The sequence below is a fragment of the Mustelus asterias genome, chromosome 10 (genome assembly GCF_964213995.1).
Source record: "Mustelus asterias chromosome 10, sMusAst1.hap1.1, whole genome shotgun sequence".
Classification (NCBI taxonomy): Eukaryota; Metazoa; Chordata; class Chondrichthyes; order Carcharhiniformes; family Triakidae; genus Mustelus; species Mustelus asterias.
The window spans coordinates 115,658,509-115,674,011 of NC_135810.1; the positions used below are offsets into that span (position 1 = coordinate 115,658,509).

The 15,503-nt window shown below is 51.1% G+C and overlaps 1 protein-coding gene across 1 annotated transcript in view; it reads right to left on the bottom strand.

The window, feature by feature from the left end:
- The window catches only part of prkx (protein kinase X-linked), a 120,806-nt gene extending 106,101 nt beyond the window's left edge, over window positions 1-14,705 (bottom strand). The window contains 2 exon segments of the mRNA XM_078222527.1: window positions 14,399-14,518; window positions 14,521-14,705. Coding sequence (XP_078078653.1) covers window positions 14,399-14,518; window positions 14,521-14,563 — 163 coding nt within the window. The 5' untranslated portion in view covers window positions 14,564-14,705.
- Between the last annotated feature and the right edge of the window lie 798 nt (window positions 14,706-15,503).

Below are 15,503 nucleotides of genomic sequence, written 5' to 3' on the forward strand. Positions count from 1 at the left end.
TCCATTAATGAGTACAATGGCAACAAGAATACAAGTAGTTTCAGATAATCCTGAGTTTGGAGAGGAAAATGAGATAAAAGCCAAAAGAAAATGCAAAAAGCTGAGTGCAAGAAAAGGGCATATACATATGGATCAAATGAACAGAAACAAAGAAATTGCAGTGGTTTATGACATTTCAAAATGTTTATATTAATTTCGAAAAGACAGGAAAGAATCTGAAGGAGTTTAAATAAGGAGCAAATCCAAAACAGCTAATTGTGCAGGATACGCGGCTAAAACAATAAGGGTTCTGCCTTTAGAGGTAAGACAATGAGACTGGATACAAAGGTCACTGGTTCAAATTGATACAGGGTGAATAAGGTTGCAGGGATAGGAAGGAAAAGGCAATGGGAGGATTTGTAAATTTGGACAAGGTTTTTCAAATTGTACCTGGGTAAATTTAGAAGATACATGTAGGGAACAAGGAATGTTTTCAGCAAAGATTTGGACAAGATGCAATTTGTAAAGGGTAGAAATCTGGAAAAGCACTCCACAATTAAGTCCAGAGACTTATTTCTGACATTAGAACCAAAGCATGTAGTTGAGCAGTGGAGATTGCGCTCTGCATTTAACCAGGGTGTAGTTTCTTCACTGGGTGCTGAAAATTAAAACTGCTTCATGTGTGTGCAAGAAATGAAAGCAAATGCAGGATACTGTAGCATAATCTTGTTTTTACATTTCTAACTTTAAGTGAAAATTTTATTTGTACGATCTTGTAGAAATATTTTAAAGCTTTATTTATATTACGTCATTTTTATTTTAACTGAATTAATTGAAGAGAAGCACCAGTAAAAACATGGGGAATAAAATGATGAATTTCATGGTTCAAGTTTTTAAACAGCTTATCCATTATTCATCCATTGTCTTTCGTATTGCACTCAGTCTAGATTTTGTGCTCAAGCCCTGGTAATTCTTCCAACCTAACACGTTCTTACAAGAGTTATGACAATGAAATGTTTGACTTGGCTGAGGAAGGTTCAATGCCAATGTGTCAGAGTGATTTTAAAAATTGTTATCGAGTATACACAGAACAATTCCAAAATGCCACCTGTTCTTGGCTTGTATAGGTAAAACTGGGCCCTTGTCAGCAGAATCTACAATGACTATATCCAGAAAATGCAATTAAATACTGATTCATAAACTTGTCCCAGCAGTTGTTTTTGTCTAACTGCGGCATGCAGATTGGCTATTTCATCCCTTGCATTGGAAATAGAGAACAGCTGAAATCTCCACTTGCCAACAGAAGAGGAACCAGGTTCCATCCTTTGGATACTTCAAAATTGTTGCCAGCATTTAATGGAATGTATCTACTGCTTTCATCATCAGTCCTTCAGTTTCGCTTGTAATTATAGCTTTACTCAACTCCGACCAACTACACATAATCAAATGCGTCACATACTCATACAAAATGAATTCAAAAGGTGGTTGAGCCAATAATCTTATCGGTAGCATTGGTCATGAACTGCTTTAAGGTATCTTGAGGTCAATGGCAAGCACTTTCCTTTCCTCAATTGACCACAGGTAAGTACACACAATTAAAATGTTAACATTAGACAACTGTGCCTTGTTGCAAAATTAGTTTGGAGAGAAAACAGAGAAATTTGTAAATTACGATCAGAATCTTGAAAATCATTCCCTGGGGTGTGTAATGCTAGAGTAGGTTAGTGAGAACAAGTGAGGATTTCTGAATGATTTGGAGTTTGTGCAGATAGAAACTTAGGGTCAAATTGTTTTCAAAAACATCAATATCCAAAGCATAGTGTTTAATCAAAAACCAAGAACTGCATTTAAAACTCTCCAACAAGAAAGTATTAAAAATAAAGTGTAGTTTAAACTTGGAACTTAATAACCGCAACAAAGTACCTAGCTTTACTTTCAAATGATCTATTGTGTTGAACACTCAATACCACAACTTCCCTGAGTCTATAGAAATGGCTGATTCATAAGTTTACAATCTAAGATGGAAAGATTATGCCTCAAGCTTTAGATTCAAAATAGGATGGTCTTGTGAGGGAGTAAAACTTGGCATGTTTTACTGATAGAAACCTTTAGCTCAGGTGATATTGTAAACTATATATGGTCCAAGTTGCAAATCAGCTCCACTTTACTGACAAAACTGGTTTGGTTATGTTGCGTTCGTGATGCTGGACTAGCAATTCTTAAAGTTAGAAGTTCAAATCCTATCAGTGCAAGTTATGAGACAGAGTTCAAAAATTGAGTGATATGGGTTGGTGCCAGAAATTTGATTTATGTCATTAAAGAACCTGGGGAAAGGAACTTGGCACTCCTACTAAATAAACTTCTAATGATAGGAGCCAAACTATTTGTACATTTACTTTATTCTTATAACTATGCTCACAGTATCCTGTCCAAAATTATAAACAAGCCATACAAATGCTTTGACTGACTGCCAAACTAACCCACAAAATTACTAGCAAACTTCAGCAACACGTTCATGAATGAGTAGTGATGTTGTAATGTTGATCATCTTATTCATTGGTCATATGTACCCGATCTCACTACCCACTTTGAGCACAAATTTCTTTTTCAGATGAAATGTCAGAATGCTCTCATTTCTTTTTAATAATTTGCAAAGATTTAAAACCTTGTGTTGTGATAGTCCTAGCGATCTGTATACTCTATTCAATCACAACGCCAAAAACTTTGGAACTTAATAACCGCAACGAAGTACCTAGCTTTATTTTCAAATCATCTAATGTGTTAAACGCAATACCACAACTTCCCGGAGTACATCAAACAACAGCAAATGATCGTGACTTCATTGATGGGAGGAAAGTGTGATTGGGTGTGACCACACAACCACTCTAATATCAAATTTGCAATTAAGTTGGCTTTTTAAACGTTTGAAAAAAAGTTAGGTTTGGTTATTTTTTGAGTCACTATGATCAAAGTCAAGATTAAATAATAGTTTGTAAAGCATTGCATCAGTGGACTAAAAAAGGCTAAACATGCAATAACACAAATAAACCCATTAATAGATGTATCACCTCTTAGTGTTACAGACACGCAGCTGTTTATTCTAAAGAAAATTGCTCATTTTATGACATGAATTATAGACTTCTTCAGCCACTGAGAAACTTGCACATTAACCTGGTGGAAATTTATAAGCACTAGGTAATCTGCAAACCTTCAGCATCAACAATTAAACTGACTTCAGACTTGAACTTATTTACTTCAACTGGACTTTGCTACCTGAGAAGCACATAAAACACTGCTCCGCCTTCAGTGCTACATGCTATACATAAGACAACATGCACAATGCCAGACCTACTAAAATCCAACACAGATCAAATCCATATGACCAGTACAAAGTAAAAGTGTATAAATCCATATTTTTGAAATACAAAATAGTTGATGATAAACTTTAATTCTGAAGTATTTCAGGAAACAAGATATTGTAGTTATTGTACATACTGCATCCATTTTCTTAAAAACACAGCTGTGGTGACCATTGATGCTTTCAGAAATATTTTATTTTGGATATTTTTGCCATTAATGAGCCCACGCCTGGTTACATATTTTAATATGCCGCGAGTCACCTTTATTACAAATCACAAATGCTCTGGTTTTGCTCAAAAGTCTGGCTTGTCGATATAGTGTAGTTCAGGCAGATGTTTGAGTAGCCAATAACATTTTGCCTCTTTTTGAAACCACTCTATTTTCCTTTTGGCAACACAAGTCAGCTATGATTGGCAAACTTAAGTTTCTTTCCCGTCTAGAATTTAACAGTTGGAAGTTGAATCCCAAGATGCGTCAGCATCACAACACGTACAACCATGTTACTAGCATGATTGATGCACATCTAAGGGTTCACTAAAGCCTGGAAGAACTTGTCAGTAGATCAGAATTGGGTAGCAATTCTTCTTCAACCAGAAAAATTCAGAAATGATCACTGACATCAGTTTTAAAAGATCTCTGGAAATCAGCTGTAAGAATACAACCCACTGAAATGTCAAACATGCTGTTACAACTGCAGAATCATTTGGTAACAAATGCAGCATAATCCTGGACAATCCAAATAGATGTGCTATACATAACACAGTAGGAATTCTTAGAACCTAACTGAACATGAAGCGATATCCAAAACCACAAACTGTATGATCTATTGTCTTACATTTTAGGTGTAACCAGGGTTAGTCACACCGATACCATGTCACGATTTGCAAGTTTTTCCCCCCCATCCATCCTGTCCAGAAAGAGTAGAGTTTTACCAGGGACTAAAACTTTAGCTGGTAGCCTTTATTGCTATGTGACAAAAGCAATCAAGATCTGACTAGTTTTGACAAAAATAAAGCTGAACACTGAGGCACTGTTCTGTGAGGCAGATTTGCAATGAAACACCATGCCTAGGCACAGGGCCTCGACCAATGGTGGGGATCCCACGCCAGCCGGGTGTCTGTGGGCACCAATCAGGGCCTGGTAACTCTGCATTTGCTGAAAGGCTGCTGACCGAGCTCAACGAGCAGGTGTGGGGTGACTCAACCAGGGCTCAGGAGGTCAAGCCAGCCAGCAACAGTGAGGTATTGAACGAAAATCACAAGTCAGCTGTCAGCAGCCGTTGAGCAACACGGGAAGCAGGCGAGGGGCGACTTGACCCAGCCAATGCCGAGGTCAGGACAGCCAGCAACAGTGAGGTGCAGAATCAAGCCCTACCAGCACGAGGAGACATCAAGTGAGGCAGGAGGCTGTCTTGAAGACCCAAGCTGAGAGAGATTGAGATTGTGAGAATGGGAGTGAGAGAGGGGTGGGGAATGACTGTGAGGGGATGGGACGAGGAGCGCATGAGAGTTTGGGGGGGGGGGGGGGGGGGGGGGGGGAGAAAGAGGTTAGCCAGGGTTGCAGACTTGCAGGGAGAGTGAGAGAGGGGGTGATAGGTTGCATTTGAGGGAGGGAGAGTTTGTGAGGCGGGGGAGAGAATGGGCAGAAGAGTAGAGCGGGTGTTGTTTCAAATCCAGAGTCTCAGACTTCCTAATCAAAAGGCAAGTTTAATTTTTAGAGCTTGAATTACATGGGATTGACTGTGCAAAAGCCCGCTCTTGCAGAAAGTTCATTAAAGTCAAAATCAGTTTTTTTAACAATATGAAACAACACTTTCAATTTGGCTGTCAAAAATGCAGAAAGTTGAAGGCAAGAGGACAAAGCTTGGCAAAAAGATAGTTTGTCATTTTACTTCAAAAGGTTCGAAGTATTGAACAGTGCGTAAACTGTACATTTGGCCTCATCCTCCATAAGTGCGAGTGAATTATCTGATGACTTAGATGTGCTGATTTCTGGAGATACCACATCTCCTGAAAAAGTTGAACAAGTTTAACTCTAAAATGGACTCTAAAATGGGAATGGAACTACAAGATGTTGCTGACTCCTGTTGAAGTGAGGGAAGAAACCGACATTGAAGGCATTGCCTTGCGCCAAAATCTGTTCCACTGGGTATAATAGATTACTTTGTACTAAATAAACCAGAAAACCTAGGTAATATGGAAAATTTGAGAGGAGAGTTTGAAGCCTTCATAAGTCCCATTTTCTGAGTGTGAAGAGAAATGGGATGACAGAAACTGAAATTTGGTTAATTTTTTCGGAAACGTCTCAGGCAGTCTACCATTACGTTTGCAAATTATTCCTTGACCTTAGTAAAAGGAAACAAGCATTCATCGATGGGTACTCCAATTGGAGAAATGTTGGGAGAGGTCTTTCTGGTTGTGAAATTTCCAAAGCTCATATTAAGCCTCTGAAGTCACATAAATAGGAGCACAGTGGCAGGTATCCTGGCTTCAACCCCAAGCAAAGTGATACAATACGAGAAGCAGCAAAATAAGGAGTTCTGTTGAATGTCAATAAGCAGCCTCAGGGTTTGAAAACATATGTCACAACATCACAATAAAGTCAAGCAGATTTCTCATTCCTCGTCATAATAAACCAAACTCATTTATTTACAGAATTCTTAATTGAAACTTCAATGCTACGCGACACTTACAACATGCTGATGAAATAATTTCAGTTTAAAAACAATTCGAAAAACAGAAGCTCAAATCACCACCCACAACACAAGTTGAAAATGTAAAGCTAAGTTTTAACAGTCAATAGAAAACTTCAAACTTATCCATCTTTTATAGGGAAAATGATTATAAAGCATTCACTACCTTTTGCTACATTCAGTTACAGCAGGAAATTAGGAAGACAAATACCAAATAAAAATACTAAAGATTTCCAATTTAATGAAACCCTCCATCTTCACCAATTTTCTATATACACTATTGTTCAAAATTGCTATTTTTCTGCAATAGAATTAACTGAAGTAGAAACATTGCCCAATATAAACTGACCAACAAACCAAAACGTAAACAGATTATTCAATCAATGGTAAAAGCAACATCAAACACATGTAACACTCAATAAACAATTCTGTGAAATCTATCACCAATATCGTAGGAACACTATCACCTCCAAGTCTCATATCATGCTGACTTCAACATATATAGCTGTTCTTTCATCGCCACTGACCTTAGAAATCCTCAAGACCACCGTAGGAGCACCAACCGCAAGAAAGTCTAGCGATTTAAGTAGAAAGGCCACCATCAGAGATGGGTTACAAATGTTCCCGCATCAACATCATGTAGATTCCGTGAACAAAATAAAAGTGACTCACATGGGGCTGTTCTAATGCTCTCCTGGTTGGTCTCCCATATTCTACGTTCTGTAAACTTGAAGTCACTCAATATTCTGCTGCCTGTGTCCTAACTTGCATCAAATCCTATTCACCCATCACTCCTGTGCTTACTAACCTATACTGGCTCCCAGTCAACCAATGCCTCAATTTTAAAATTCTCATCCTTTTTCTAATCCGTCACCCAGTCCTATCTATCGTTAATCTCCTCCTAATCCCCCCACCTGCCAAGATACCTGTGCTTCTATAATTCTGGCCTCTTCAGCAAGGGTCTTTTGAGTTGTGCAGCCATGCAGCAACCCACAAGTTCCCATTTATACTGAGCACAATTCAGGCCCTTGAAGTTACCATGTATAGATGACTGCGCATAAAAGGTGAAGGACCTGCCCACAAACAAACCAGCCGTATACTACACAAAATAAAGGACACGTTGCGCTCAAGCATCCTTGATTTTAATTACTCCATGATTGCTGACTGTGCCTTTGGCAGCCTTGTTTCAAAGCTCCAGAATTTCCTCCCTAAACCCTCCCTCTATTGCCCAAGCTTTTACCCTAATATCTCCTTATTTGCTTGGTGTCAAATTCTGTTTGATAAAACTGTAAAGTGCCTTGGGATCTTTTAATGTGTTATATAAATTTAAATTGTTGTTGGGATAAGTCAGACATGAAGCTTGTCGGGCTTTTGAAAGTCTATTTTAACTGTCCTTTAAATAAAACAATTCTTCTTTAAGAAGTGTTACTTTTTATTGTAAACCAAGCTAAATTGCAACAAATCTATTGCATCAGGACAAATATTTTGTATCAAGAACTGACAGTCCATGATAAATACTGGACTGACAACAGTTTTCACACAAAGTCAATACAAACAGCCAAAATTCATAATGCAACTGTGCAATAACCAAAAGACATGATCAACACACATGGTTAAATCTGACATTTTTTTTTCATTGAAAACTCTGCATCACTTCATTTATGTTCATCCTGCTGAACACTGCTACAAAAACTTAGCGATTTGCAACATTCATGAGATTCATAGGAAGCATTTGGTACAAATTCCAAAATATACTACAAATATAGCGGATTAAATTTATCAAGTGAAGAGAGCCAGAACAGCAACTGATATGAAACTGAATTAATTCTAGTTACATTAATGCCTGAAATTTCTTTTTAAAATCTGTTTACTCTCCAGAGTTCTTGCCACTTCAAATGTTCTAGCCTTATCCAAGCTCTGAAGCTAGGTATTCAACAGTGGAACCAGTAAAGATAATTTGAATACTTCTTATATTCATCATTAAACCAAACAATTACATTCATATTTTTCATCCAGTTAATAGTCTCCAATGCCTGACTCAAATGCTTGCTATCATTGGATCTGGTTCATATGTTTGCTACCAGTGCAACGTAGAAAATATCCTACACAAGGTAGGTTTTTTTTTTTAATTCAATCACATGTTGCAGCCAACTCCAAATGTACGTCCCACTCACTTGTTGGCAGAACTAAAAATAGAGGTGGCTTATTGGCAAACCTAGTAAAGGAGCCAAACTTGTTTTTGATGGATTTTTTCATCCACTGCCCAGTAAATACACCAGCAAGCTTCCAACATATCAGCAAAGACAGGTTTATAATGCTGTGGTAGTAAATGTGGAAAATCAGAACGTGTAGCTTGCCCTCCCAAGACCCAGAACCTACACTGAAAATACATGTTATAACACAACAAAAATGCTTTGCATTAGCTAATCTGAATTAATTCTTCATTTGATCTCATTGGTGACATATGTAAACAGCACAAAAAGCTTGCATCCCAAGTTCAGAAGGGGGATGGCAAAAATGAGTGCCTTACACAAATCGATTTTTTTTTAATATTTCAATTCCCCCAGTATTAAACGTGCTCAAAAAGCACTCAAGCACTTAAATCTGCAAGGTAAGCTTGCAGGTCTAGCTGAATAAACACCCAGAGGTGGAGGCTACAAAAGGAAACCAAAGCTAATTATTCCAAAATAAGGGAAATTGTATTTTCATTTGATTATTTAATTCAAATCACGTGCAAAGCACCACAAAATTCATAATGAATTGCATTATGAATTTTATGAATAAACAGGGTCCAGACAAAGTTTAAACTTATGACTGTAATAGCGAAACCGGGGAACTAAACACAATTCAATAAAATTGAATCCAAGTTGATCCATGGTTGCACTTCATTCTCACATCTTTATCAACATTCAGAAGAGAAAAAGCCTTTAATAATGCCAATGGGAGAGGAGAGAAAAGAGGTAATTTAGGTGCATCAAAAGAACTCGCCATTTATATGTTTAAAAAAAATTTGGGAACACATGAAAAAAAATGACATGTATGCAATATATGTAACATGTTGCATACTATATATTATACATATAGACATACTATATACATTACTTGTATGACATTTGGTTAGCACTGCTGCCTCACTGCGCCAGGAACCCGGTTCAATTCCCAGCTTGGGTCACTGTCCGTGTGGAGTTTGCACATTCTTCCCATGTCTACTTGAGTTTCCTCGGGTGCTCCGGTTTCCTCCCGCAGTCCAAAGATGTGCAGGTTAGGTGATTGACCATTGTAAATTGCCCTTTAGTGTTAGAGGGACTAGCTAGGGTAAATATGGAGATAGGACCTAGGTGGGATTATGGGCAGTGCAGACGCGATGGGCCGAATGGCCTCCTTCTGCACTGTAAGATTCTGTAATTTTATACAGAAATTTACACATGTATAGAATACATACACACACATATATTAGATTGATATATAGTCAGATAACCCAAAACATTACGAGCCCTTGGATAATAATTCTGGAAGTTTCCAAAAGTTTGTCATTAAATAGGCAACATGTGCAATCGAGATAAGAGCAAAAAAATAGCCAGGTGGGGGAAATGCATCAATGCGACTTAATGAGTGCAAAAGAAAAATTGCATCTTGCAAAGACTTTTTCCATGCCAACAGACAAGACAGAACCATGAAATAAGTGTTTGGGGTTGGGGGAGGAAGCAATCCATCACCGTGGGCCCCCAATGGGAGGGGTGGGGGCAGCAGTGTGGGTCTATTGGAGGGGAAGGGGGAGGGTCCAGCAGTGTGGGTCATGGGGGTGGGGGAGGCAGCAATTTGGGTCTATTCGGGGAGGGGGGGCTTCAGCAGTGTGGATCTATGCGGGGTGGGGTGGGGGGGGACCAGCAGTGTGGATCTAGGGGGGTGTCCAGCAGTGTGGTGGGTCAAAGGGGGGGGGGTCCAGTAATGTGGTGGGTCTAGGGGGGGGGGGGGTGGTCCAGCAATGTGGTGGGTCAAAGGGGGGGGGGGCGCGGTGGGTCTAAGGGGGGGGGTGGGTCTAAGGGGGGGGGGCGGTGGGTCTAAGGGGGGGGCAGTGGGTCTAAGGGGGGGGGCAAATGGGTTTATGGGGGAGGGGATGTGGATCTCGGAGGGTGCGGGGGGGGGGGGGTCCGGACGGGTGCGGGGGGGGTCCGGACGGGTGCGGGGGGGGGGGGGGGGGTCCGGACGGGTGCGGGGGGTCCGGACGGGTGCGGGGGGTCCGGACGGGTGCTTGGGGGCTCCGGACGGGTGCGGGGGGGGGTCCGGACGGGTGCTTGGGGGCTCCGGACGGGTGCTTGGGGGCTCCGGACGGGTGCTTGGGGGCTCCGGACGGGTGCTTGGGGGCTCCGGACGGGTGCTTGGGGGCTCCGGACGGGTGCTTGGGGGCTCCGGACGGGTGCTTGGGGGCTCCGGACGGGTGCTTGGGGGCTCCGGACGGGTGCTTGGGGGCTCCGGACGGGTGCTTGGGGGCTCCGGACGGGTGCTTGGGGGCTCCGGACGGGTGCTTGGGGGCTCCGGACGGGTGCTTGGGGGCTCCGGACGGGTGCTTGGGGGCTCCGGACGGGTGCTTGGGGGCTCCGGACGGGTGCTTGGGCGCTCCGGACGGGTGCTTGGGCGCTCCGGACGGGTGCTTGGGCGCTCCGGACGGGTGCTTGGGCGCTCCGGACGGGTGCTTGGGCGCTCCGGACGGGTGCTTGGGCGCTCCGGACGGGTGCTTGGGCGCTCCGGACGGGTGCTTGGGCGCTCCGGACGGGTGCTTGGGCGCTCCGGACGGGTGCTTGGGCGCTCCGGACGGGTGCTTGGGCGCTCCGGACGGGTGCTTGGGCGCTCCGGACGGGTGCTTGGGCGCTCCGGACGGGTGCTTGGGCGCTCCGGACGGGTGCTTGGGCGCTCCGGACGGGTGCTTGGGCGCTCCGGACGGGTGCTTGGGCGCTCCGGACGGGTGCTTGGGCGCTCCGGACGGGTGCTTGGGCGCTCCGGACGGGTGCTTGGGCGCTCCGGACGGGTGCTTGGGCGCTCCGGACGGGTGCTTGGGCGCTCCGGACGGGTGCTTGGGCGCTCCGGACGGGTGCTTGGGCGCTCCGGACGGGTGCTTGGGCGCTCCGGACGGGTGCTTGGGCGCTCCGGACGGGTGCTTGGGCGCTCCGGACGGGTGCTTGGGCGCTCCGGACGGGTGCTTGGGCGCTCCGGACGGGTGCTTGGGCGCTCCGGACGGGTGCTTGGGCGCTCCGGACGGGTGCTTGGGCGCTCCGGACGGGTGCTTGGGCGCTCCGGACGGGTGCTTGGGCGCTCCGGACGGGTGCTTGGGCGCTCCGGACGGGTGCTTGGGCGCTCCGGACGGGTGCTTGGGCGCTCCGGACGGGTGCTTGGGCGCTCCGGACGGGTGCTTGGGCGCTCCGGACGGGTGCTTGGGCGCTCCGGACGGGTGCTTGGGCGCTCCGGACGGGTGCTTGGGCGCTCCGGACGGGTGCTTGGGCGCTCCGGACGGGTGCTTGGGCGCTCCGGACGGGTGCTTGGGCGCTCCGGACGGGTGCTTGGGCGCTCCGGACGGGTGCTTGGGCGCTCCGGACGGGTGCTTGGGCGCTCCGGACGGGTGCTTGGGCGCTCCGGACGGGTGCTTGGGCGCTCCGGACGGGTGCTTGGGCGCTCCGGACGGGTGCTTGGGCGCTCCGGACGGGTGCTTGGGCGCTCCGGACGGGTGCTTGGGCGCTCCGGACGGGTGCTTGGGCGCTCCGGACGGGTGCTTGGGCGCTCCGGACGGGTGCTTGGGCGCTCCGGACGGGTGCTTGGGGGCTCCGGACGGGTGCTTGGGGGCCTCCGGACGGGTGCTTGGGGGCTCCGGACGGGTGCTTGGGGGCTCCGGACGGGTGCTTGGGGGCTCCGGACGGGTGCTTGGGGGCTCCGGACGGGTGCTTGGGGGCTCCGGACGGGTGCTTGGGGCTCCGGACGGGTGCTTGGGGGCTCCGGACGGGTGCTTGGGGGCTCCGGACGGGTGCTTGGGGGCTCCGGACGGGTGCTTGGGGGCTCCGGACGGGTGCTTGGGGGCTCCGGACGGGTGCTTGGGGCTCCGGACGGGTGCTTGGGGGCTCCGGACGGGTGCTTGGGGGCTCCGGACGGGTGCTTGGGGGCTCCGGACGGGGGGCTTGGGGCCCCGGACGGGTGCTTGGGGGCTCCGGACGGGTGCTTGGGGGCTCCGGACGGGTGCTTGGGGGCTCCGGACGGGTGCTTGGGGGCTCCGGACGGGTGCTTGGGGGCTCCGGACGGGTGCTTGGGGGCTCCGGACGGGTGCTTGGGGGCTCCGGACGGGTGCTTGGGGGCTCCGGACGGGTGCTTGGGGGCTCCGGACGGGTGCTTGGGGGCTCCGGACGGGTGCTTGGGGGCTCCGGACGGGTGCTTGGGGGCTCCGGACGGGTGCTTGGGGGCTCCGGACGGGTGCTTGGGGGCTCCGGACGGGTGCTTGGGGGCTCCGGACGGGTGCTTGGGGGCTCCGGACGGGTGCTTGGGGGCTCCGGACGGGTGCTTGGGGGCTCCGGACGGGTGCTTGGGGGCTCCGGACGGGTGCTTGGGGGCTCCGGACGGGTGCTTGGGGGCTCCGGACGGGTGCTTGGGGGCTCCGGACGGGTGCTTGGGGGCTCCGGACGGGTGCTTGGGGGCTCCGGACGGGTGCTTGGGGGCTCCGGACGGGTGCTTGGGGGCTCCGGACGGGTGCTTGGGGGCTCCGGACGGGTGCTTGGGGGCTCCGGACGGGTGCTTGGGGGCTCCGGACGGGTGCTTGGGGGCTCCGGACGGGTGCTTGGGGGCTCCGGACGGGTGCTTGGGGGCTCCGGACGGGTGCTTGGGGGCTCCGGACGGGTGCTTGGGGGCTCCGGACGGGTGCTTGGGGGCTCCGGACGGGTGCTTGGGGGCTCCGGACGGGTGCTTGGGGGCTCCGGACGGGTGCTTGGGGGCTCCGGACGGGTGCTTGGGGGCTCCGGACGGGTGCTTGGGGGCTCCGGACGGGTGCTTGGGGGCTCCGGACGGGTGCTTGGGGGCTCCGGACGGGTGCTTGGGGGCTCCGGACGGGTGCTTGGGGGCTCCGGACGGGTGCTTGGGGGCTCCGGACGGGTGCTTGGGGGCTCCGGACGGGTGCTTGGGGGCTCCGGACGGGTGCTTGGGGGCTCCGGACGGGTGCTTGGGGGCTCCGGACGGGTGCTTGGGGGCTCCGGACGGGTGCTTGGGGGCTCCGGACGGGTGCTTGGGGGCTCCGGACGGGTGCTTGGGGGCTCCGGACGGGTGCTTGGGGGCTCCGGACGGGTGCTTGGGGGCTCCGGACGGGTGCTTGGGGGCTCCGGACGGGTGCTTGGGGGCTCCGGACGGGTGCTTGGGGGCTCCGGACGGGTGCTTGGGGGCTCCGGACGGGTGCTTGGGGGCTCCGGACGGGTGCTTGGGGGCTCCGGACGGGTGCTTGGGGGCTCCGGACGGGTGCTTGGGGCTCCGGACGGGTGCTTGGGGGCTCCGGACGGGTGCTTGGGGGCTCCGGACGGGTGCTTGGGGGCTCCGGACGGGTGCTTGGGGGCTCCGGACGGGTGCTTGGGGGCTCCGGACGGGTGCTTGGGGGCTCCGGACGGGTGCTTGGGGCTCCGGACGGGTGCTTGGGGCTCCGGACGGGTGCTTGGGGGCTCCGGACGGGTGCTTGGGGCTCCGGACGGGTGCTTGGGGGCTCCGGACGGGTGCTTGGGGGCTCCGGACGGGTGCGTGGGGGTCCGGACGGGTGCGGGGGGGTCCGGACGGGTGCGGGGGGGTCCGGACGGGTGCGGGGGGGTCTGGACGGGTGCGGGGGGGTCTGGACGGGTGCGGGGGGGTCTGGACGGGTGCGGGGGGGTCTGGACGGGTGCGGGGGGGTCTGGACGGGTGCGGGGGGGTCTGGACGGGTGCGGGGGGGTCTGGACGGGTGCGGGGGGGTCTGGACGGGTGCGGGGGGGTCTGGACGGGTGCGGGGGGTCTGGACGGGTGCGGGGGGGTCTGGACGGGTGCGGGGGGGTCTGGACGGGTGCGGGGGGGTCTGGATGGGTGCGGGGGGGTCTGGATGGGTGCGGGGGGGTCTGGATGGGTGCGGGGGGTTCTGGATGGGTGCGGGGGGGTCTGGATGGGTGCGGGGGGTTCTGGATGGGTGCGGGGGGGTCTGGATGGGTGCGGGGGGGTATGGATGGGTGCGGGGGGGTATGGATGGGTGCGGGGGCGTATGGATGGGTGCGGGGGGCGTATGGATGGGTGCGGGGGGGGGGGGTGTCTGGATGGGTGCGGGGATGGTCTGGTTTGGGGGGGGGGTGGGGGGAGTGAAGGCGCAGCCGCTGCCTCAGAACTTACCCACGGTGGCGACAGTCTCCAGCTCCTCCATCCGGTACTCCCGGCTCTGGCGCGGGGCTGCCGGGGGAGGCGGTAAGTCCCCGGCGCCCGCCTCTCCCTCCTTGGGCCCGGCCACCGGAACCGCAAGCCGGTCTCGGCCGGCGCCTTGACTCGCAGCGCTGCCATTTTCCCCTCAGCTCAGCCGCATCAATACAGAGAGCACATGGACCGAGCGGCCGCGGCTCGCTGTTAATACCTGCTGCTGGCTCTGTGGGTGTGTAAACCCGAGCACCGGACCCGCGGAAATTCAATAAAAAAAACTTTTAAATCCCTCCACAGGTTGTCAGAGCATTTCCACTCGCCATTAACCGCCGGCAGGCTGCTGGGGGAGGGGCTAGGGGAAGGGGCGGGGCTTTGGAGATATGGGCGGGACCAACGGGGAATAGGCGGGGCTTTGGCAAAGGGACTGGGAGGGACGGCGGCTTGAGAGGGGCGTGGCTTATCAGAAGGTGGCGTGGTTTAGTGGAAGGGGCGTCGTTTGTGAAGCGGGCTTGTGCCGGGACGGGTGCGGGAGAAGGGCGGGGCTTCCAGAAAGAGGCGGGGCTTGGGGAAGGGGCGTGACTTGTCAAGAGGCCCTATGGAGGAAAAAGGGCGAATGAGGGCGAGGCGTCGAGGGGAAGGGTGGGGCGTGGTTGTGAAAGGCGTGGCGGAGCATAAGGGCGGTGTCTCGGGATTGGGGGCGGGGCTGAAGACCGGGGCGGAAGATGAGGGGAGGGCGCGGGGGGGGGCTCGGTTGGCTGGTGACCGTTAGCTGACAGGTCAGGAGGCCAGGCCGAGCGCTCCTCCGCGCGAGGCTTTAAGCTCCGCCCCCCTTTCTGTTCCTCTGGCGGTTCCAATTTGAAATCTGGCCACGAGACAGGAGTCCGCTCATGCGCCGCAACTGGCCGCCTGGACCCCTTGATTGACAGCCTCAGCGGGAGGAGCGTCAGGCTTTGGCCCCACCCTCCGTCTCCTGACTGGTGGAGGACCTGGCACGTCCCGACCGCAGTGGCACGCCCCCTTCCCCCTCATGTCAATCAAACTCCAGATGAGGGTTGGGTTGGGCATTGAGTGTCTTTGGTTCACC